The 23102-nt window shown below is 40.7% G+C and overlaps 2 protein-coding genes across 3 annotated transcripts in view; both read left to right on the top strand.

The window, feature by feature from the left end:
- The first annotated feature begins 1097 nt into the window (after window positions 1–1097).
- si:dkeyp-120h9.1 (uncharacterized protein LOC566469 homolog) overlaps window positions 1098–23102 on the top strand; it is a 27560-nt gene continuing 5555 nt past the window's right edge. The window contains exons 1-13 of one of the 2 annotated variants that reach the window (XM_034892730.1): window positions 1098–1324; window positions 3180–3541; window positions 3786–3961; window positions 4292–4434; window positions 5557–5682; window positions 5816–5960; window positions 6287–6410; window positions 7614–7717; window positions 7862–7958; window positions 8098–8247; window positions 9343–9526; window positions 10498–10746; window positions 10829–10939. In XM_034892730.1, the coding sequence (XP_034748621.1) occupies window positions 3413–3541; window positions 3786–3961; window positions 4292–4434; window positions 5557–5682; window positions 5816–5960; window positions 6287–6410; window positions 7614–7717; window positions 7862–7958; window positions 8098–8247; window positions 9343–9526; window positions 10498–10592 (1473 nt within the window). In that variant the 5' untranslated portion in view covers window positions 1098–1324; window positions 3180–3412 and the 3' untranslated portion in view covers window positions 10593–10746; window positions 10829–10939. Of the gene's footprint in view, window positions 1325–3179; window positions 3542–3785; window positions 3962–4291; window positions 4435–5556; window positions 5683–5815; window positions 5961–6286; window positions 6411–7613; window positions 7718–7861; window positions 7959–8097; window positions 8248–9342; window positions 9527–10497; window positions 10747–10828; window positions 10979–23102 lie in introns of those variants that run through there. The other variant, XM_034892729.1, reaches the window with a different exon arrangement.
- Window positions 22799–23102, top strand: part of ripor2 (RHO family interacting cell polarization regulator 2) — a 57476-nt gene continuing 57172 nt past the window's right edge. The window contains exon 1 of the mRNA XM_034892725.1: window positions 22799–22975. Within this exon, the coding sequence (XP_034748616.1) occupies window positions 22915–22975 (61 nt within the window). The 5' untranslated portion in view covers window positions 22799–22914. The remainder of the gene's footprint in view (window positions 22976–23102) is intronic.

The following is a 23102-nucleotide window of genomic DNA, read 5'->3' as shown; positions in this document are numbered from 1 at the left end:
AAGCATCGTAATCCATACAAACGGATCATAACAAAAATCATACAAGTTATTACCTTTTGTGACTGCAGAAAACACGGTCAAACCATAACGTGTGAAATAAGTGGATGGAATCATTAAAACAACAATCACTAGGTGGCAGCAAATCCCAAGTTAGGCTGTTAGCTGGAGGAACGCATGGTTTAGAGAATCTTGCAACATAATCATTCATTGTATACCCTGCAAGACCAAGCTTCATTCAGACAGACATTTAGCAACTTTAATTCATAGGTTTTTGCAGTTATTGGCAGGTTTGTGCTAGTTTTATTGCCAACTAAATCTATGCATGACAGACTATCGGAACACACAGTTCATAACTCCAACGGCATGTTCCTTATCAAAAGGCGTGTGTTTGCATAGATAACAAAGCACATCGTAGGATACTGTTTATTTAACACGATAGACAAATTTAAGATGACCTTGTGAAAGATCACTGATTAACCAGAACAAAGGTTTTTAGTTGTGTTTTGTAATAATGCTGTTGGTGTGAAAGATACTTTCAAGGAACATGCAGATAAAACAGTTGAAGTTGGGGTACAAGAAGAGAAAAGAATTGAGGCTTTCAAAAACATAAATTCCTTTAAAAAAGACAAGAACCAGGCCGCAAAAATATTAACAAGATTAAAATGAAGTGCAGTTGAACATGAAAATAAAAGACCAAAAGCAGTATAAGCATAGCACTACCACAACTTAAATAGATGCTAATCTAAAATACTGTGTTTTATTGGAACATTATAATATAGAGAGTAAGTAGATCAGCTATAAATAATATTATAGCCGTTGCCAACGGGCGAGCCGCTATATAGCATCATATATCATTAATGATACAGACATGCTATGCTTGAATTCAATCATATAATACGTTTTGTTTCATGAAAAAAAACTGTAAGTGCCAAATAAATGTAGGCGCAGTAAAAAGTAGGCTACAAGATTTCCCTCTGACATGCAGTGGAGTAGAAGTAGGCTACAATAGCAAAAAAAATGGAAATACTTCAGAAAGTCCACGTCAAAACTACTTAACTAACTACTTATAGTTTCACACACGTTGAGCAACTCCACCGACTGCGGTCTGGGGCCCTCCCTTCTCGGGGGTTCTGTCCGTGGGTGGGGCCAACCATCCTTTGGCGGTAATGGTGATGATGATGTTCATGATGATGAGGCGGAGTTAGCTGCTGCAGATGTTTGTGCCTGTGGACTAAGTCACCAGCTAAACTTGGTCCTTTAAATCTGGAACACGGTACACGGGTTGCTGCTTGCTCCATTGGGGGGAAAAGACGGTGCTACACGGGTAACTAGCCTCTATCATGTTATTTTTTATTTTGGGTTACTTTTCAATTCCGTCCGGAGTTAATGGCACGAAGGCGACGCGTTTCCATATAGGTAGCTAACGTGATATCACAGACTACGTTAGCATCAACAGCATCACGTGTGTTGTAACGTTATCAATTGCCCAGCTAGCTTTGTTAGCTTCATGTCACATTGCAGCACAGCGAATTTAAACGGTTAAGATGGGTAACGTTAACTACCGGTGTTAGCTAGTGAATTAACGTTAACATAGTGAAACACGTTTTGATTGAGTCCTTAAACTCTTCTTGGTCAGGTTAAAACATGTGCTAACAACGCTATCGGTCATCCATCTGGCGCTAATCACTATAACAGCAAGAAGTCACGATAATGGTGGTGTGTTGAGTGGAATGACAGGAGTGCAGTGCTTTGGTTACGGTATCGTGAACCATATATGACAAAAGTTAGATAGATTGATTAGTGTTAAGTTAACATTTGTGGTCACACGCGTGCAACCTTGAAACCCAATAGTCATTTCAAGTCCCCATCCTGTCTGAGCTCTCACCATAGTTCAGTTTTCAAACGTGTCTTACGTGACACGTACAGCTAGAACTATGAAGATAACCGCTTCCTTCCATGTATCCAGTAAGCTGTTGCGTTAACAGCAACATTTAATAACTTAGTGATGGTTATCCTGTGTTTTTCTAATGAACAGGGTGTAAATAAACTGTAACTGTATTGGTGACTGGAGAATATAATCCTTCCATCCACAGAGATCTTTTCTTTGAGTTTATGAACAGGGGCACCTAGTTGTAACTGCCATAATGGCTCAAGGATGCAGACCAGATGATGGTCTAATTACATTGGTCAGTTAATGGGACACATGGCGCTTGTCCCTCACAGAGGAAAATGGGAAAGCAATCACAGCTAAACAGCTGTGAATCTTAAACTAGGCTTAGGTCTTTTTACTTGGTGAATGACTGAAGTTAGTAAATTAGAGTTTTGGTCAGTTGATTAATATCCAGTGGTTTGTTATACTACTTAGTAGTTATGCTACTCTAAAAATGGAGCACAGAGGGAACTTTGCCATCAGAAACAATATGTATGTTTGGAAAGCATTAAGTGGTTACAGTGTGCCAACACTTTCTGTGACGGTTCAGACAGTTTACTAGTTAATAAGAACAACTGGAGTTAATACACTGGAGCACGCTCTGCAAACCCAGTCAATTTAGCAACTGTTCAAATGTATACTAAGAAAAAAGCTAGGATATTCATTGGTGATCCAAACCACAACAGCCCTCTGTTGAGGTTGGGTAGAAGGTACTGGAAATACCAGCCCAGCACTCAGATGCTCCGGAGGAGCTTCTACCCTCAGGCCACTAGGATCCTAAATGAGGACACTACCTAAGACAGCCTCGCTAGCATTTGTCCTGACCTCATTCAGTCTGTGGTTTGGCCACATTCTTTAGGGTACAATATGAACATAACTGCTATGTGTTACATCCAGAAAGATTGTTTTAGTCCTCTGAAATATGGCTTTGTACGGCGCCCCCTCTCTTTATTCCTTCTCTAGCATGTTCTCTCTCTGGTTCTGAGCCAGGGAGGAGAGGCCTTAGTCAACAGTCAAGTGATACTTATATTAATATTCTACCTCCTAAGGAAACAACCTGCTTGACAAGTAGAAACTTAACTCTTCCTCTTCCTGCTACATCAAGGAATCTACAGAGCTACAGTCAACCCCACCCAATCGTTGACAAAGGGAAAAATAACAAAAATTACAATGACCCCATTTCCCCCCAGTGTCTTCTTCTAAAGCCCTTCTGTGACACTGTGTTTTTTTTTTTTTAATTTTCTTACAGATTATCCCAGAAACATTAGTCCTCAGATTCAACAATGGCAGTTTAAAACAGGCAGAGTCTCAGCCTTCCAGCCTTCCACCGCCCTTTTGTCTTCCAGTCTACACTCATTCTTTCTCTTCCTCGTCTCACTCCTGACCCGGTTCTGCTAAGAATCAGTCCGTCCTCTTTATCACTCCTTGTCGCTTATTTGGTACTTCCACTGAGTTGAGGCTGAAGACTGTAAATCCCTCAAAATGGTTGCGGAGGTGGACTCAGGGTCTCAGGGCAGCAGTGTGCGGCTGAAGCAGGAGATTTCCCTCCTCCATGGGGTCTGTCTCATCGTGGGAAATATGATAGGCTCCGGGATCTTCGTCTCACCTAAGGTAAGGGTCTCGTCTCTGTTATTTATACTGTATTTTCCCTGATTTATCTAAAACTTCACAATATATTTTTCACATCAACAAAATGAAAATAGTTTATTGCTCTTTAATTGTAAAATGCATTGTATTATTCTTTTAGTACCAGAGTTCAAGTGACCGCTTTCGCAGCCCCCTAAACAAACTGAAACTAGGGCCCTTTTAAATTTGTTTTATGCTCTATAGTCTTTTCTTAATTCTTGTCCTGCAGGGGGTCCTGAAGTACACAGGCTCGTTTGGCCTGTCCCTGGTAGTGTGGGCCGTTGGAGGGATATTTTCAGTGTTTGGAGCGCTGTGCTATGCTGAGCTGGGTACTACCATTCGTAAATCCGGTGCTTCCTATGCCTACATCCTGGAGGCTTTTGGAGGTTTCTTGGCTTTTATTCGGTATATAATTCTCTTACTCTTTTTGAGTGAGTGAGTGAGTGTGAGAGAGAGAGAGAGAGAGAGAGAGAGAGAGAGAGCGATCCTTTGCTAACCTCACACAGTTATGGTATGTTCTTTGCTATATTAACATATTTTATTTCATGGTAGTGTTAGTGGAAGCAGTAATATCAGAGATTATCATTCAAGCATGTGCAGTACAGAATTTAAAATTGGGCAAACCATTTTTCCAATGGTAGAGATATATAAAGTATTTCATTGTTATTTTACTTATGTTGAACAAAAGATGTTATATTTATTATAAATTATAATTGATACTTGTCACTTCTGTAGATTGTGGACGTCATTGTTGATAGTTGAGCCTGCTTGTCAGGCAGTGATAGCTCTGACCTTCTCCAACTACCTGGTTAAGCCCTTCTACCCCAGCTGTCCAGCGCCCTATGCCGCTGTCCGCCTCATCGCTGCTGTCATCATATGTAAGGTTCTATCTGTTCCCTTACGTGTCTGTGTGTGTGTGTGTGTGTCCGTGTGTGTCTGTGTGTGTCCGACCAGAATCAGGACAGCCTTTCTTCATCCCTAGCATGAACAACATACTGATCATCTAAGGTGCATCATGGATTACAACTGTATAATTGCACTTTTCAATCAGTGCTTTAAAAAGTCATGAAAACCACAGGTCTAAATAAAATCAATCGCAGTATGTTCAGGTGTTGGACCTGTTTTCGCCATCGGTTGCTAGATTGCCTTTTCTTTTGCACCTAGCCTTTGTGCTGTTGTGTTTACAGTGACGTTTCTATTTAATTTGAGGTAACTAGCCGCGGTAAGTTCATGTTCACCTTCTATGTGACTCCTGTTAAGTCAATTGCAAACTGTTGAATGTTTGAGGAAGAGTTTAAGGGAAGTTCTCACAACAGTTGAAAGGGAACAGCCACGTTAATAGGGAAACGCTGTGTTCAAATGCTCTGTAGCTGTTAAACCATGCATGCTGCATTTAATTATATAAGGCACTTCTATGTGGTTAGCCTTGGCAGCTTTTCCAAACATAGCTGCTTAAGTTAGTCTTTGTTTACATAACCATTAAAGACATTTCTGTGCAGCTACACTTGATTTCTTCTTAATCCCACTGTACTTAGTGAATGGCTATCCTAAATCTTTGTGATGCTTTCAGATAAAGGGCATTTAAGGAGAATAACTGCAATGTAAATACAGCTTTTAACCGACCTTAAAACCTGTTGGGTTTTGTAAATGATCTATTGTTTAAATATATAGCCACGTCTGGGCTGTGTGACAGGGAAGGGCCTCAAACTCAGTAATGGAAATTCCCTTGGATCAATATTTTGTGCTCTATCACGCATAAACAGTGCAAAACAGAATTTTGAAGTGTATAAATGTGTTTACTCATAGCCTTCTCCCAGTTATATTCAATACATATACCCAAATATTCAGTATATGATTGTATATCTCAGTTCTTTTTTCATAGACTTTCATTATAGAAAAAGAATTACAGACATTAAATGACTCGAAACATATTTTCTTCTGAAGTTCTCGACTTTATATTTGAATCTGTGCTTTATCTATCTGCTGTTTCTTTCTATCAGGTCTGCTGACTTGTGTGAACTGTATGAAGGTGAAATGGGGTGCCGTTCTTCAGGTCATCTCCACTGTAGCCAAGGTCCTAGCTCTCATTGTCATCATCATTACTGGCCTGGTTAAGCTAGGACAAGGTAGGATGTCCTAGAAACTTTGTTTTTATTCCAACATCCCTGCTCTGACTTTACTGAACATTAAAGGAATGAAGACCATTATTGGCATGAATGTTTTCTTTTGTTACTAAACTAATGTAACAACTCTTTGTAGGTTTTGACCAGAACTTTGAGGACTCATTCAAAGGCTCCAAACTGGACCCTGGTAACCTGGCCTTGGCCCTCTATTCAGCACTCTATTCATACTCGGGCTGGGACACACTCAACTTCATCACAGAGGAGATCAAAAACCCAGAGAGGTACGAGGTCTTCTATTTCAGAAATATTTTATAACAAGCGTTATTGATTTTTATTCTTCATACTGATGGCATTGCTTTACCTTAACCACATATTAATAAATCTGACTTTAAACTAAGTGTTCTTACTTTGTACTTTAACAAGTCCTCATGCCCTCATTTTACCAGTAGACACGGTATGCATCACAGATACAGATGAACTTGTAGATTCTCTTTCTGAAGCATTTAGTACTACGTGTGTTTAAGCAATTCTTTTTCTCAGCTTTCTTCAGTAAATATTTAAGACACAACTGTCTTGAGTTGATGAAAACTACTTTTGTCATTTTCAGGAACCTGCCTTTGTCCATCGCTATTTCCATGCCCATTGTCACTGTGATCTACATCTTGACAAACGTGGCTTACTACGTTGTCATGGATGCAGACAAAGTGCTCAACAGCGAAGCCGTTGCTGTGGTGAGTAATTTTAGTGCATTTTCACACACTGCACTACAGAGGCTGCATCTAAGCAGATAACAAATCCAGCAGTCCAGCCGTATGTGTGCATCCTGATATCTACCCATAAACTTATTGGTACAGCACAGGGCTTATCCAAATTGACAGCATCTGCTCAGCGTCGTTGGGGCAGCAGGTTTTGATCTTTCCTTCCTGTCTTCTGCTGTCATCTCTTTTAGTCTGGCTGGCACTAGTGTCTGGCTCAATACTCCCTTTGGGTATCTGTGACTGCAGGAGTCTAGATGATGACAGGAACCTCATTTAGCTAATGAGGTTAGCGCCCCACACAGGAACATGGGAAAGTAAATGTGATTAGTCCAATTGAGGAGGAAGAGTTGTACTGCTCATATTTAGTATTCATTCTAATGGTTTACTAATGTTCCAACAGGTCACAGCTGTTCTCTTGAATTTAAGATCCAGCAAATACTGTATTTCTGCAAACCTCGTCCCATGGGCCCCCTTACACTACTTAGCCTTAATACCTCAGCAATAAAGTTCAGTTACTGTAAAATACATCCTTAAAAAGAATCCTGAGTAAAGAATTGTTTTAGTTTCAAGGGGTATTACCCTAACTTGCACACAACTTTTAGTTAATTAAATTGTATGATGACCTATCAGTGTTGAAGTGCACATTTGGCTCTCTGGTATCTATCTGTCGAGTTAAGCTCTGACTTCTGATCATGTGCAGACAGCTGAATCGCACACTCAAACAATGAGATTACTTAGTAAATACCAAAATCCTCTTCATAGTCACTTAGCTTTGTCCCAGCCCTACTACAACACTTTGCCAAATCTCTTTGTTGCAGAGGTGATTCCTGATGTTATCTTTGTTGCCTTCATTCATAACTGGTTGGGATTAAAAGCAGAGGTTACAGGTGGCCAGTGTTGGTAGTTTTTCAGGAACGACACTGACCTACACGTGGGGGATGTTAATGTATTTAGATCAGTAAGTAAACATATCTTTTAATTATTGGTGCAAGTTAGAATGCACTTATAAGTCACATTATTACTAATCCTATGATTTGAGTTGTGTTTTACAGATTTAAATATGGAACATCAGAGTTATTAACTGTTTATACTGTTATTTGCGAACACTCCTATCTTGAATTTTTATTAAGGGCCAATGCTCTTACTAATTAATTCATGTGTTGGCTGTCTCCTCAGACATTTGCAGATGAGGTGCTGGGCTGGGGTCGATGGCTGATCCCTCTGTCTGTGGCCATTTCCTGCTACGGAGGCCTCAACTCCTCCATCATCGCCGCCTCCAGGTAATCACACACAAGCACACCGGAATGCAGAAATATGCTATTCTACAAATCCTATTTCTGCCTGTAATGTTTTGAATTTGAAGGTGTCGGCAACACTATGAGCAAACACAGTGATGTGTTTTCACCGTCTTGTTTCTCCTGCAGGTTGTTTTTTGTTGGTTCCAGAGAAGGCCACCTGCCTAATGTGCTGTGCATGATCCACATAGAGCGTTTCACACCAATTCCTGCCCTGCTCTTCAATGTTAGTATCACATATTATTGTGTGTCTTGAAATCAAATTGTGTATTTGGTTGTTTTAACTCTGGATGTCTGTATTCCTGGTGTGTGTGCTTTTTACCAAACTCAAATGTTTTCGTGTGTTTGTGATCTTCACTCTTCAGGGTGGCATGTCTCTGTTCTACCTGTCTGTGCCGGATGTTTTCCAGTTGATCAACTACTTTAGTTTCAACTACTGGCTGTTCATCGGCCTGTCAATTGCCAGCCTGATCTACCTTCGCGTCAAAGCTCCTGATATGCACCGACCTGTAAAGGTAAAGGATTGATGCAGTAGGAATTGTTTAAGAATCACAGTGACTCTGCATTCCAGGCACACGTGCTTTTTCCCTGCATCAGTGTGGTATGAAACATGCAGACATGTGAAATTAAAGTCAGACAGGTATCCACAGGGACCAACAAATAATTAAACCATCAGAAATGTTCACAAAACCCTCATTCACACCAGGTTTCTGGTAAAAGAGTCGGATAACCTGTTTTATTGGCCAAGTGTACTTTTCCATACAAGGAACTATGACTCGGCCTTTCAGCAGCTTCTAGTATCAATCAAAACAGAAAAATTACTTGTATATATCACTTATACTAGAAAAGAAAAATAAAGGGATTCAGTAATAATAAATACAATACTGGAGATAGGCTACAAGTCTGTCTCTTTACAAAGTGTTGCATTATAATCTTCCCTGACAGTCCCTGGACTGGGACAAAGGACTGGCTGTAATAGTACTACGAAGGGAGAGGGTGCTATTTACAAAGTGTCATGTTTAATAAGTGTATGTGTTCATGAGAGAGACGAACTGGGGGAGGGGGGGAGGAAGAGCTGTTCCTTTGTCTAACTACAGATTTATCAGTCTGGCTGAAGAGGCCCTAGAAACCTGGTAAAGTATAAAAGAACGTGATTTCCCCCTTGCCATCACCCTGTTAGAAAGATGCATGCTGGGTCAACAACGCCACCCTTTGGCCAAAGCTGCCATATCATGACCTCTCTTAAGATTTAGGTGGTGTGGCTGAACAGCAACGCAACACAACTATATAAATACAAAACTTAAAAGTAAAAAGATACACAAAGTTGCTATCTTTCCTCCACAGGGACACAGTCAGATAGATAACATGCTATCTAAACTCTTTAAGCATTTAGATCTTTATTTACGTTTTAAGGCCAATTAGAGCCATGATTAAATCATCAAAGGAATATGGTTCAAACTAATAATGTTTGTTAATGTTATTGTTTTAAGTTTAATCTTTCTACTTTTTTTTTTTTCTCCCTGACCTTTTTCTACCCCATTCCTTTTTTTTCTACTTCCACTTTACTTACTTTGTCCTATCTCTGCCTCTCTTCCCTCCCTTCCCTTTAGCTGTCTTTGTTCTTCCCGATCGTCTACTGCTTGTGTAGTGTATTCCTTGTAGTGGTTCCCCTCTACAGCGACACCATCAACTCTCTGGTGGGAATTGCTGTGGCGCTGTCTGGTGTACCTGTCTACTTCATTTGCATCCACCTGCCACCCAGCTCCAGACCAGCCTTCCTCAGTAAAATGCTCGGTAAGAAGATTGTCATAGCAGTGGTCCTGTTTGTTTTGGGAGCCCCTCCTACTGTAGTCTTTGGCTGCTTTTCAAAACAATATTTTCTTTCGCTAGCATCATTTCTAAATGTAGATGCATATTGAAGAATTCCTGACCATTCAGACCAACATGTCTGAGAAAACATGGCGGGTGAATTGCCTGAGCAGCTCACTGGTTCAGAGGTTGACTTTTCTTAGCTGTTACGGAGGGTTGAGACTGTGTTTGAAACAACTCTTTCAGTGTTAAATTACCCATAATTGTACTAAAGTACTGTTGAAATTAAAGCCTGATGATGAGATGGACTGGGTTTTTGAGACTGATATTGATATTTGGGAGTTTAAAAAATCTGATTACGATATAGACGCATAGACATTTAACATAAACACATAATACAACAAACAATCTTGATACAGAACCCTTAGATTTGTTTTTTTTTTCAGAATTGGGACAAAGATACATACTGAGCGGCACATTTCCCAGTTGTTACATGTGCGATAGGCCAATATTGGCGTATATATTGACCTGATTCATTTTTAACCAAAGTCCTGAGACAAAAGCTGTACAATTTCACTGTGAATGAATGTGGTCATGTGATATTATTATGGATAACTTCAAGTAGCTTACTGGTCTTACTGTAAGTTACCAGCTACCACATGTAATAACTCCTTGTCTTAGTGTTAAGAGCTGAAGAGTGATTGGGATTAGCGTTTCAAAGTTCAGTGAAATATAAAGCCCCCATTCTGTAAAGGGTTTTGTAGTGCAAGTATAAAACCTGAAGTTGAAGGATTCCCCCCCCCCCCATTAAATAATCTGAGGCTGTAATGTTTAAATTAGAAATGCTTCAGGCTGTTCGTTCCAAAACACTGCAGTTGTTGTTTTAGTACTGTGTTTTAAAAGATGATGTTTCTGAGCTCTGAGTTTAACCCTTGTTTTTTTGTTTGTCCCTGCAGATAAGATCTCTCTGTACACCCAAAAACTGTGCATGTGTTGTGTGACCTCGCCTGATATCGACCTGGACAATATAGACCCTAGCAAGATGGAATGATAGAGCAACAAAGGCTGTATGGAGGGATGGGAGAGGTAGAATGAACACTGAGGAAGCTGTGAGCTGCCGACAACCAAGATCTAGATAAGTATAGTCTGATTGATTAAAGAAGGATGAAGAAACTGGAGAGGTGAGCTCACCTCTTCCCCCCCCCCCCCCCCCCCCCCCCCCCCCCCCCCCCCCCCCCCCCCCCCCCCCCCCCCCCCCCCACACACACACACACACACACACACACACACACAAGCCATATGAAGGAGAAGGCTTTTGCTGTGAATGAATAGTGTACGTGTTAACCCTCCAACAACTTAGTGAAAGCTGAGCACATTCACATGTTTACACAATGCAGTGTTGGCCGTGCGATTCCCTCCACAATTCTACCGATACACTGTAACTCCACACACACACACACACACACACACACTGACGATTGAAAGCCTAAGGGTGACACTGCGACAAATGGAAATTAACAACCCGATTCAGAAAGTGACGACTCAGCAAAGATGCCGGAGGTTATTTATTCACAAACTGGAGGTTTTTACAGACAACACACAGAGATGGTCCTGAAAACTGCCATGCTTTACACGTGTGGCATGACCACATCTCTGAATTTAAAAAAAGGTGAGCCTGGATGGTTAAAACCTTGTGATCCTTTTTTAAAATTACGCTTGTGACCCCTCATCGCAGGTTGCAAACAGTGATTTAATTTTTATTTTATCTTTTTTAGGGGCATGTAAGATCATAAAATGTATTGGTAAATCACAAGCAAAAAACATTGATTTAAAATTCTTTCTTTAGAAATCTTTAATTTTAATACACTTGACCCACCAGGGGTCTCTCGACCAGTGGTTTAAAGACCCTCCCACTGCTTGCCTGTTAAGGTTTTGATTGGTTTGGTATCATCAGAAAGGTAATTTGCGAGTGTGTGTTGTACTCATAAATGTAAATGTTTTATTTTTATTGTAAGAGTTTAAACATCAAATGTATTGGTAAGGCAGCCAGACAATGTACAGAAATATTGTTCTTGTTGACTGATCTCTCCAGCAAATTTGCACATCACATTTGCATTTTCTGTTTTGCTTGACAACTACCTTGGTTATAGAAAAGCTTTTTTTCTGATCTATTCCTGAGCTGGACCAAATGGAAAGCTGTTTAAAGAGATTATTTACAAAAGTGCTGTTTTTCCTTGCCGTTTTAAACAAGCCTGTTTTTGATGTGACATATGAATATGGATACGACAAGAAATCCGTAATTATATGCTTTCTCCTTCCTGTAATACATGTGAAATGTGTTTTAAATCCTTTGATTACACCAGGGCTATATTTGATTTCTAGTGCCTTCTAGTGGTAGCTAATAATAACTTCCAGGGACAAGCAATGAGATGAAGTGTCAATCCAGTCCATCTACAATTTGCATGTTTTTGTTTATGCTGTTATTGTCACATTGTTCTCTCCTTTGAAACCAACACAAACTGAGAAGAATGTTTACAAAAATGTTTTAAACCTATAGTATGTGATTGTTCCTGTATTTAACACCTGTACCTGATGATGTTTGTCTTCAGTATGCAGTTTTGTTGAAACAAACCTCAGGATCAACCATGCTGATGGGCACATGTTACTCATATTTATGATCTTTCATTTTTTTAGCCGCTCTTGTCTTTAGAGTTTGTATCACAAATGGGAGATTTAATGTAATTGTTGCCTTGTGAATATATCACCAACTTGGACCATTTATTCACCGTGCATAGCCAGTGGTCTTAAACAAGCTGCTAGTTGGACCATCTTTCTGCTCACAGAGTACAGTGGTCCCCTAGCAAAATGCTTTCTAGTGAGGAAATTATAGCTGTAGTGTGCTGACCTACAGGTAGAAACAAGTCAAACTTTGGTGTTTGTACTGTAGTCCTTAGGAACTGTATGTGCCTTCTGTTAGTGTGGTCTGCCAAAGGCCTTGTCTATTTTTGATATTGTAACAAAGCTCTTGAGCACAATCATATTGACTCGTAGGTGTGCCAAATGTTTTAGCAACTGTATCTTAGTAAAGGTCGGTTAACTCTCAACTAGACATAATCAGGCCTTTAGATTGAATCATATGCAGTGTCTTGAGTCAAGCACTTCCACAACACCAGCCAATATAAGCACACTGGTATCTGTTTAATGTTGCTTCCTCTCTGTCATCATTTAAACAGTCTCTTTTGTGTGTGTTGTTAAGAAAACTAAAATACCATATATCTCCAGTAAGCCATTTCAATACATGTATTTCCATATATTGCCATGTTATGAACCTTATATACTTACTTGACTTGAATGTTACAGTATATGTGATGTGTTTCACTGGGTACCAAATACTGAATATGTGTTTTCTGCTTCGGTCGTGTTTGACAATGTTGTACATTTGTAAAATTGTTTAAGTGCTTGCTTTGTTGACAGGTTTTTTATTTATTACATTTTGGACACTGACAAACCAAATGGCTATAGAGACAGACAATCCTATGTTTAATTTGAATAAAGACAAGTGCAGAATGTGTCAGTGCCTCTGACTAGTCTTATTCATTGTCCTCTTCGTAGGGTTTGTCTTGCACCTCTGGTTGCAGTGGGCAAGCTCACAGCCGCTCGAGGTCATGGTCTTTTAACACTTCTTGAAATCCTGTCGAACTGCAGTTTAGTGATCTGCTGATGGTTGATTTAGCTCCAGGTACCTTTTTTGTTTTTGTAAATAGGTTGTTATAAACTGTCAACCAAAGTTATTTTAAAGTTTAACATAATTTGTTTCTGTATTCCTATGTTTTTTTGCAGAAAATTATGCAGTACAAAATACTACTATAGTAGATACTTGGCAGTTTATCAGTAAAAGATGAGCATAATTGTGTAAAGCCTGGACCACACAATTTAGTTAGAGTATAGTATTATAGTACATATGAGTATTACACTATCTGTAATCTGTACACATCAGTCAGTATTGAGGCTGGCAGACCAACATAGCCTTGGAGTAGGTTCAGTAGACTGCCAGTGTTAGACGATGACTTGATGCTGTGTATTTCTACCACGTACACACAGAAACCCTCATGGTGTCTTTGACTGCACATCTTCCTTCCAGCCTCCTCGGGTAGCTGGCCAATCCCCACTCCTGTCTATCAATCCACCTTGCCTCCCTGGGGGCTCCGTGCACAGGCATCACATTTCAGCACGTTGTGCGCTCCTCTCTTCAGATGCTGCCCGTCGATAGGCGCTCATTCCTGGGGAGAGGCCTGCCTCTGTCCCTCCCTCGGAGTGGAGGGAGTTGGGTTCCACTGACTCATGCATAAAAGATAAAGCAGTGGAGAGGCAATGCAGCCGAGCACCGTGACAGCTTCTGTAACAGCTCTCTACCAGAGAATGCAGGACTGGCAGCGGACAAAGTGAGTTATTAGCTTTAAAAGGTCCAGGCTGCTTAGGGTGTTACCTGGGACCGCTAATGCTCTGGAGGAAGTATCTGTCCTAGGGATGGGCAGAAGCACCGGGGTGCTGCTCTTCAATGGGTGAGTGGCCATTACACACTGGCACCAGCTTGGCATCATGGAACTATCTCGACGCCTGAACTGGATACGGAACCGACCCTGGAGGCCTCATGTTCGCCGGAGGGAGTTCAACCGTAAGTGTCTGTGGAATGAATGAGAGGATTTTAGTCCTGATTTTCTACTTGTTTGGCTTTTCTCTGCCTTCATTTGTTTTTCTTTGAAAATGTCTGTCTCCTGGGTTCACCCTAATTGTCTTACTTCTGCCGTGAAACTGTGAAGTGAAGTCATCTTTCTTGTCAAATGAAGTGTGGATAGTGACTCTGACAGACTGTTGCTGCTGCTCTGAAATCCTTATGTGCTTTACGCTGTGTGTAATAGACACTTATCTATTGTTTCTGATGGTACTTGATGATTTAAGCATGTAAATATAATGCACATCCTCCAGGTTTTGTGTTTTAAATTAGTAATTAGACTCAGTAAGTGGTACTCTCTTTTTCCACCAACCGGTGCCATTTACATCCTCCACAGTGGGATAGAAGTGTTGGATAGATTAATGTTGAGTGTGGCATTGTGTGGGAAATGTCTCTGTTTTTGAGTTAAATTATAAACCAGGTTCTATGTAGTTTTCTGATATAACTCACTGTTATAGCTTCTGCATTCAAAATTTGGACCCATTCCTAGTCTGGTGATTTTGCAAACATCACACCAATGTGATTTTTATATCAGGGAGGGTCAAATAAGATGGTGTCTCAAGCTGTAGTACTAGTAGTCTTGCATTGCCAGACCTGTCTCCAAAGTACTGTGAAGTAAGGTTTGGCTCCTCCACACATAGCCTACATTCCTGGATAGGAGAAACCACTGAGTAGTTCGCATTTCTTTAAACCAATCAAAATTTTCTTTGGCGGCAACAAGCTCTGGAAGCAAAGACGGTGGCTTAAAAAATCGTCTCGGGAAGGACCTTGTTTTGTTGGAACATTTGCAACGCCACACTCTGAATTAGCTGGATACATAGTTAAATGTAATTAGCTCTTACCAGTATATTGCAGTGTGTATGTACGTCCCAGTTGGATACTAAAGGCTGTAAACATATTCTTTGTAAATCTTTACAATCATTTACTGAAATAAACAAGTAGGCCTGCCTCATTGCACGATCCAAATGTTTTTCAAAACTTGCCATTTTTAGCGTGAAGCTTGCTAGTTCAAAGTTTGTTGTTTCCTGTAGTGAAGGAATTTGGAGAATGGCAACATGGAGAGTGAGAGGAAAAGCCTTACATCGCGCCGGATGTCAGCCTTTATCCTGGAAATGAACTTCCGTTGCTCCGGACAATAATATAAGTAAGCTACTACTGAAGGACTTCTAGATGATTAAGACTTATTCTTACACGTTAATTTGACATTTTTTTAATAAATCCTATCAGCAACAAGGATTCATGCACACTGGTCAGCTGACACGGAAGTCAATTTAGTCAGACTTAATCAGAGAATGTTAAATTGAAATAGCTGTGTGTAATCAGACTGTAGGAAGAAAGGATTTCAGGACTCTGGCTGTGCCAAGTGGGTCTAGTGGTGTTATATTTGGATTGGGTGTTTCTTACAAACCTGTGATGTCTCAGAAAAAGAAAAGAAAAAACTCTATACCTTTTTAAAAAGATTTTGAGTGACAAATATGAACTTGGGTTACATTTGCAAAGGGTGAATGTGTGTAGGCTACTGTAAATTGCTTATCACAAACATTAGGAGTGAGGATTGATTGCAACTGGGTGCACACACTAGCTGCTGTTGTCCAAATGTTGCTGAGCGGAAAGGTCTGTTCTCTGGTAGTAAACATGTTGCCTCCACCATTCTTCATCTGACTGTCAGCAGCAGCAGCATTGCTTGGAAGCCAATGTTTCAACTAAGGTTGAAGGTTATTGATTATTTCCTCAGAAGCGTTTGAGTGGCTTTTTCCACTGCTGATTATCTCAGTATTTATTAACAAGAGAGCATAAAGTGTAGGTTTTTCTTTAAATAGCAGTCACTACAGAGTAGATGCCTTGAGCGTTTAATAATTGGACTTAATATTTCTATAGCACTTCAAAACAAAGATACACTTTACACTTTAGCTTTTTTAGGAACCGCTCTGTCAAGCACAACAGATATGAATGTTGTATAAAGCTGTACAGTATTACCACCCAACTATTGATATTAACTTGACTAAAATAGGAAGTTGAAAGAAACTAAAGTTAAAAGTCATCCTGTGAATGGTACCCCAAAGATCACTTACAGAAGAAAACAATGTTCTTCTGAGTGATTAACTTGTGTTTTGTGTTATGATGCATATTACGAGGGTGATATTTACTGTCCTTCATAAAGCCTTGTTGTCGTGCTTGTGCAGATAAACTGTAGTTTTTCTAAGGCTGTCTATGCAGGAGTGTTGTTATTGATCCATATTTTGTCTTCCTTTCTCACCTGGTAATCACAGGGATGTCCAAGTGTCCATAAGCAAGACAATGGACCCCAAAATCCCCCGGATTTGCGTGTCGTTTCAGACAAATTTAATTTGATGAGGTGTTTTAACATTAATATGTTAAGCCCCCAGTGGCCAGAAATGGCGTTAGGTGTAAGCAGGGTATCCTGCGCTGCCTTTGAGAAAATTAAAGCTCAGATGGGCCAATCTGGAATCTTGTTCCTCATGAGGTCATAAGGAGGAAGATTACCTCCACTTTCTCCGCTTTGCCCGCCCAGAGAATTTGGCCCGCCCATGAGAGAGAGACATCATGGCTTTCAAAGAAGCACAGTGGCAGTTGGTCAGGGCCACACCCCCAGCCTGCACTTTGCACCCCCTCTCTCCTCCTGAATAGCTACAGACACATGCATACAGGCATGTCCTAAGGAAAGCTCATTGTGGGACTGGCTCTGGTGGCTGTAATACTCCACCAAGGCTGAATTTCAGAGACTTCAGATATGGTATTAGGGGACCACTGAGGTCTATATAAAGGTACCCAAAAAGCACCAGGTCATGGGACCTTTAAAGCAATGGATTGGGATCAAACCCATTAACTACACCATATCACTTGGCCACAACCCCTATATTGCATAAGTGGAAAAATATATAAAATGTGTAGATTAGTTAATACGTACATTTTTTTCTTCTAATTTTATTTTCAAAAACTATTACTAAAAAATTAAGAAAATATCACAATTGTTGTGTTCCCAGTGTTAACCAGTAGGGGGCCTCCACAGTTTGATAATACACTGAACTGGGTGGATGCTGCACACACACACACACACACACACACACACACACACGCACACGCACACACGTTCCTCCAGCTCAGAGGGAAGTGAAGCAACACAAAAGATTGCACTTGTTTTCCACTCAACAATGTTGTAGTGTGTGATGACAATGGCTCTCTTCCTCCTTGCATTGTATTCTTCCTGTTTCTGGCACCTAGGCAGAGGGCAAAGTGCCACCCTAAAGATCATCCGACTGATTTTTTATAAATAATGCAGATGATGAAAAAGAGAAACACTTGCTTTCTTCTATCAAGATGCACACATCCACATAGACAGTACTCAATAACCATCTGTCAGGCCCTAATTTTTAACTTTACATGGATCTGAGGCCATAATGGAAGCGGTGGTTTAAATAAAACACTTTAAGAGATTGGATCACATGACCTGCCATCACAATTTTTTTCTTCTTTATTCTGTTGTTGTCAACCCCTCTCTTTTCTGAACCTCTCTGGCCCTCACCTCTGCCCTGGTTGCATTAGCTTTATTGCTTTCTTTCTCATGTCTCCTTCAGCCTCTCTTCTTACTTATCGTCCCCGTACCCTGTGATCTGCCTCTCTCCCACCCTCCCCTCCCCTCCTGATCTTCATTATCCCCCTGCTTTTCCTTTCTTCTCTCCAGCCAGATTTGTAATGGTGCTCACTCTCTGAAAATCCTCCCACTCCCTAGCAACGCGCCTTCTCACTAACTGTAGCCTCTGCTGCCACTGATGCAGGAGGTGGCGTCGGGAGGTAAAATTACATCAGAGGCCATTGCGTATTGCTTTGGCTCCTTTTCCAGTTGTCAGCTGTAGCTGGAAATCGTTTTCCCTGTCTCTCTTGTTGTTCACTCACTCATTCTTTCTTTCCCTTTTTTTCTCATTTCTTTTTTTTGCTATCGCACACTCTTTTTCTCCCTCTTTTCTCTTTCTGTCCTGCTTATCTGCATGTTTCCTCGTCCCTCTCTCCCCCTGAAAAGAATTCAATTCACGAGCTTTCCACACACATGTATGTGTGGAATTGTGTTGGCCGCCCCTTCTCTATAATTTTACACAAAGTCAACAACCAGAGCTGCTGCGTGGGCTGCTTGTGAACACAAAGAGAAAGACTAATGGAAAAAAAGACAAGAGGAGAGTAAAAGATGGAGGGAGGAGAGACCAAAATAAGACACTGCCTATTTCCAAAAGATGGGCTTATGCTGTATGGATTTATTTATGCTGTACATGTGGTTTTAATTGACAGCAAGTCTTCTATTTATGCCGGTATTTTCAGTCACTTATCATGATTCTTATAAGCCCAGACATAAAGAATGCACTCCTGTTGTCATTCAACTATACCTTACTCCATCTATCAGTAATATACAAGTAAAAACTGTTCAATTGTGCCACGGTTCTGGGTTTATTTGCTCTCGTTTTGAAATGTCTTTCTCATCATGTGCATGGCTACATACCACTATCCACTGTAGCTATGTGAACTGAGCGGCATTCACTTTTTGGGCCTTTTAGGGGCAGCGGAAACAACCTGTGAACACAATACTGACATATCATACATATCCTTTAAGTTTATATAGCTTGCATGTTGGCAAATACTTGCCTATATTTACAGATCCACGGACTCTGACCAACAATATCATTTATTTGGAGTCATGTCTTTGTCCATGTGATGTTCTTAAGTTCAATATCCACTCTCTTTTAGCTCTATTTTGGTCTCCATCAACTTCTGAGGAAAACCTCTGGCCCTTTAATTCTTGCTCCACTATGTTCACCAGCTAGTCGCTAACTTGGTCTGTTTGCCATTTGGTACTGGACAGGAAGTGTACAGTGGGTTTTCCAGAGCTTTTTCTTTGAAAACAGGTGTCTGCTGAGACGAAAAGTAACATGATGAGAGTGGTAAGAGTAAACCTAAACATTGTAAGAGCATCAAAATGAAAAGGAGATTGTAACATTTGGTTGGAAATGCTCTTAATGTTGGGAAGTTCAGAATCAAGCAAACACCCACACTGGTGAAGCACCGAACAGGTCGCTGAATGCCAGCCAGTACAGCCTAGACTGACGTTGCTGTGTAAAGGAAAAAGCAAATAAAATTGACGAATTTGCTTGTTGTTGTTGTAACAATCCAAAGGTTATTATAGATTAGTTCATGTTGACCTTGTCTTTTGGCTGTTGTGTTCCATAAGCCTCCTTCATGATGACTCACAAGATAAAATGTTTGTAGGAAAACACACTTTTTTAAGTGCTTTATTTTGGAAAAACACAACAATACAGAGGTAATAGATATAGAGACAAAGATGATACCAGGAAAAGCTGAAAATGCTGTGATAAATACAAAGTGCAGACAAGGTTATTTCACTTTTCATTGAGGCGTTTCTTTAATATCCCACTGCAAGAGAGCAATATACATGACAGCTATAAAAAAAAATGTCCTCCATCTTTTCTCGATATTTATTTTCTCTGTCTCCTCTTCAATGTGTGTCCACGTTCTTGTCTCATGATTCATTGTGTACTTGCCAAATCATCACTTAGTTTCTTTCAGGTCTTCAGACATCTTTCTGTCAGACACCAAACACTGTAAAGACGACCAAAAACGCCTCCCACCATCTCATCGTTTGACTCAATTCATTGGGACACACATGAGAAGTTGCTGCTGAGTAGCATAAGGCTGACTAATCAAAAGTTTCAGCGTCACAAGGCCAAGCCACAATATTTGGCATTATCTGAGTATATGGCAACACTCGCTCATGAGCTCATGGTTCCCACGTCCTTGAGTTTGGACCGGGTTACCAGTTTCTTCTTTGTGCTTTTCACTAGAACTCTTGGGTTTTCACGGTGGCCAGGATGTGGCTTTATTCAGTGTCCATTACCCTCAGAAGGATGCCAGATTAACATAATTGTGAGTGTGTGTGTGTGTGTGTTTGTGCGTGTGTGCATGCTTGCGTGAGAGAAAGAGAGAGGACACTGGCTTGAGTTAAACCCATGCTGGCTTCACCAATGAAAAGAAACATTCAAATGCTGATGAACCGGAAAGACGAACTTGATTCCACTCTCCAATGCTGTGAGAGAGTCTTGGCCTGTCTGTCTCAGCTAAAATCTATTTCTTTTAACAAAATGAAATGTATTTGCTGTTACCAATAGGGCTGAGTGTCAAGGTGGGGGTAAAACTTTCTGAGTACCAAAAAACTGTCCTAAGCTGAAAGATGGCAGTAGATGGTTGGTCAGATTAGTCTTGTGTCATTATTTATTTAAAAGATCTTCAGTAGGGTCCGACTTTGAGTCATGTTAGACAGTATTTAATCAAAATAAGGTTCTACTTTGTGTATGTTGATATAGATTTTTTTTGTTAAATGTTAGTTAACCCATAATTGGGAGTACCATTCAAGCTGGCTAAACAGTTATAGTACATTTTGTCATCAATGGCTCTGGAGGAATACGTTTTTAAACTGACAAAACTACCCTGATGATGTAACAGTGATGTCGTAGGGGTTATCTTGGCTTGAGCTTGGATACCACACATTTCTCCTCTCCTTCTTAAGTTTTTACTATGCTTTTTTCTTTCTCTTGTAACTTCTCAATTATAGAAGTGCAATAATGAATTGTATCATATTGGAGCCAGTTTAAAAAATATCAGTATGTAACTTATAAGTTTCTTTGTTTTTTAATTTTTTATGTGTGATGCATCATTCTTTAATGTAAGGATTTGCATGAAATATCTCTATTGCTGCTTTAGATGGTTTGTAATACACAAAGTTTCAGGAACAAATTGCTTTGTGACAGAAATGTAGATGTATGTGGGTCATATAAGGTTGGTGTAACTAGTACATTCTCATACTCTAGGGAGGAGAACAGATTTGTAGTCAAGCCAGATGTCATCATTCTGGATTGACTTGATGGAGAGCCAGACACAGTGAAACACAGTCACACACACACATACAGAGCTTCTATCGTTGGTTTTTTAGATGCCCTCATGCGTGATGATGAGCTGTCACTACAGTTTCCAGCCCAGCTCCCACTGCCCCTCTTCCTCTGACCATCGAGGCAGAAAGGCTACATGTGTATCACTTTCAGTGACCACTTCTGTCATCCTCCAACTCTGAATAAATCCTCCGCCCACGTCCTAACTGTGACACCCTTTACGCCTCCTGTGGCACATGTGCACTCTGTTGTACTCTCAGAGAAATACAGCTGCAATAGGCACTTAATGTTATTTTACACACTATTGCCCAACCTTCCTTCCATGTCCCCACCCTATTTCTCAGAAGTTGTGTTGTGAGATCCTCCCTTCCTGTTCACATGGATGAATTTGTTTAAATCTATATGCAGTCCACCTCTGCCTGTTCACTCTATCTCTTGAATCCATACGTTTGATTGTAAGTGTGTATATACCTGTTAACAAGAGAAATAGTGCAAAATGCCTCGCAGCTTGCAGCTGGAACAATAGCAGTGAAGGTCATTTTGTCGGGTAATGCTGCCCATCTAGAGTACATTGCATCAGTTGCCTGTGTTTTCTTGTTTTGAAAGGGGACTTCCCCATTTTAGCCAGCAGGTGTTGGGTCTAATGTATGCTGGAGGACTTGGTGATGTGCTGGGTGGCGTGGGAGAGGAAACTGTGGTTTTCAGAGTTCTTGCCCAACTTTGCCCCACCCTGCTGCAACCCTCCTCATGTGGCTTCTGGATCACCCTGACAGGAAAATTTCTCTCCGTCAAAAATAGTAGTCTACTTGATTATGCAATATTTAATGAACTGCTTGGGGCTGTGGGGAGATATTAACAGTCAGAAATATGCTCAGTCATAGCAAGGTGATTGACTGTTAGTATAAGTGTACTTTCTTAAACTCTGAGTTGCTGCTACTGTCGCTTAGCACAGAGCATGCAGTTAAAAATATCAATGGTGGAAGATTCACCTCTTGAAAATTGTTGTCAATGAGAATCATGGTTTTGTATTGAAGTCTTGCAATTAATCTACTTAGTCAGTCCTGATAGTATAAGTCTGATTAGACTAAGCAATGTTTTTGTACAGTATTGCAAATCTTAGCCTAAACTCTATTAGCATCCACAACTGGCTTTCACATCGTAGATGCACATGGCTATTTTTAACATAACCCGTTACAACCTAATGTAGTAAGTTAATTATGTGACCCTTGGCCCTGAAAGTGATGCTTGTTTACAACTGAACGGTAAGCTTGTTCGCCAGCCTGCTCAGAGATGAACAGCTATAAGGCTGTGGTCTGCTGCTTCATTGGTTGAGTGCTTTAGCTGTTATCTTTTCCCTTCAGGTGTAGCCAGCAGCAGCAGGGCACAACATGGGCACTGCCATCTCTGTGGTGCCAGTCTGCACAGCTGGCAGGGATCAGCTGTATTGCTGCTATTGTCTGATGCCCTCGTTGCCCTCTGGGAAAGAGACAGAAAGGCAACGAGTAAATCAACAAGAGAAAAGGGTCCAATTGTGGAACAGAGGAAGTCAAAATACAATAGCGACAGGGAGAGACGAGGAGAGAGCGCAGAAGTAGAAATTGGTGACAGCACAAAAAGGAGTCGAAGGATTCACATTAACAAGGAGGCGTCTGCTGGGATTATTCTTGAACATAATGTACCGCAGAGTCAAGACATACAACCATATAAAGATGAAAAGATATCAATATGCGTATAGTAGGTATCTTTACCAGTTGTTCCTGTTTTTTATTAACATCCTTTTAACGACGGCGGGCTCGTCAGCGAGCGCCTGGTGGCCGGGTTTGCCACGGAGCCCGGTCGGGCACAGCCCGAAAAAGCTACG

The sequence above is a fragment of the Etheostoma cragini genome, chromosome 14 (genome assembly GCF_013103735.1).
Source record: "Etheostoma cragini isolate CJK2018 chromosome 14, CSU_Ecrag_1.0, whole genome shotgun sequence".
Taxonomy (NCBI): Eukaryota; Metazoa; Chordata; class Actinopteri; order Perciformes; family Percidae; genus Etheostoma; species Etheostoma cragini.
Note: the sequence above shows the minus strand (reverse complement) of the source record. Positions and strands in the feature narration are given on the sequence as shown.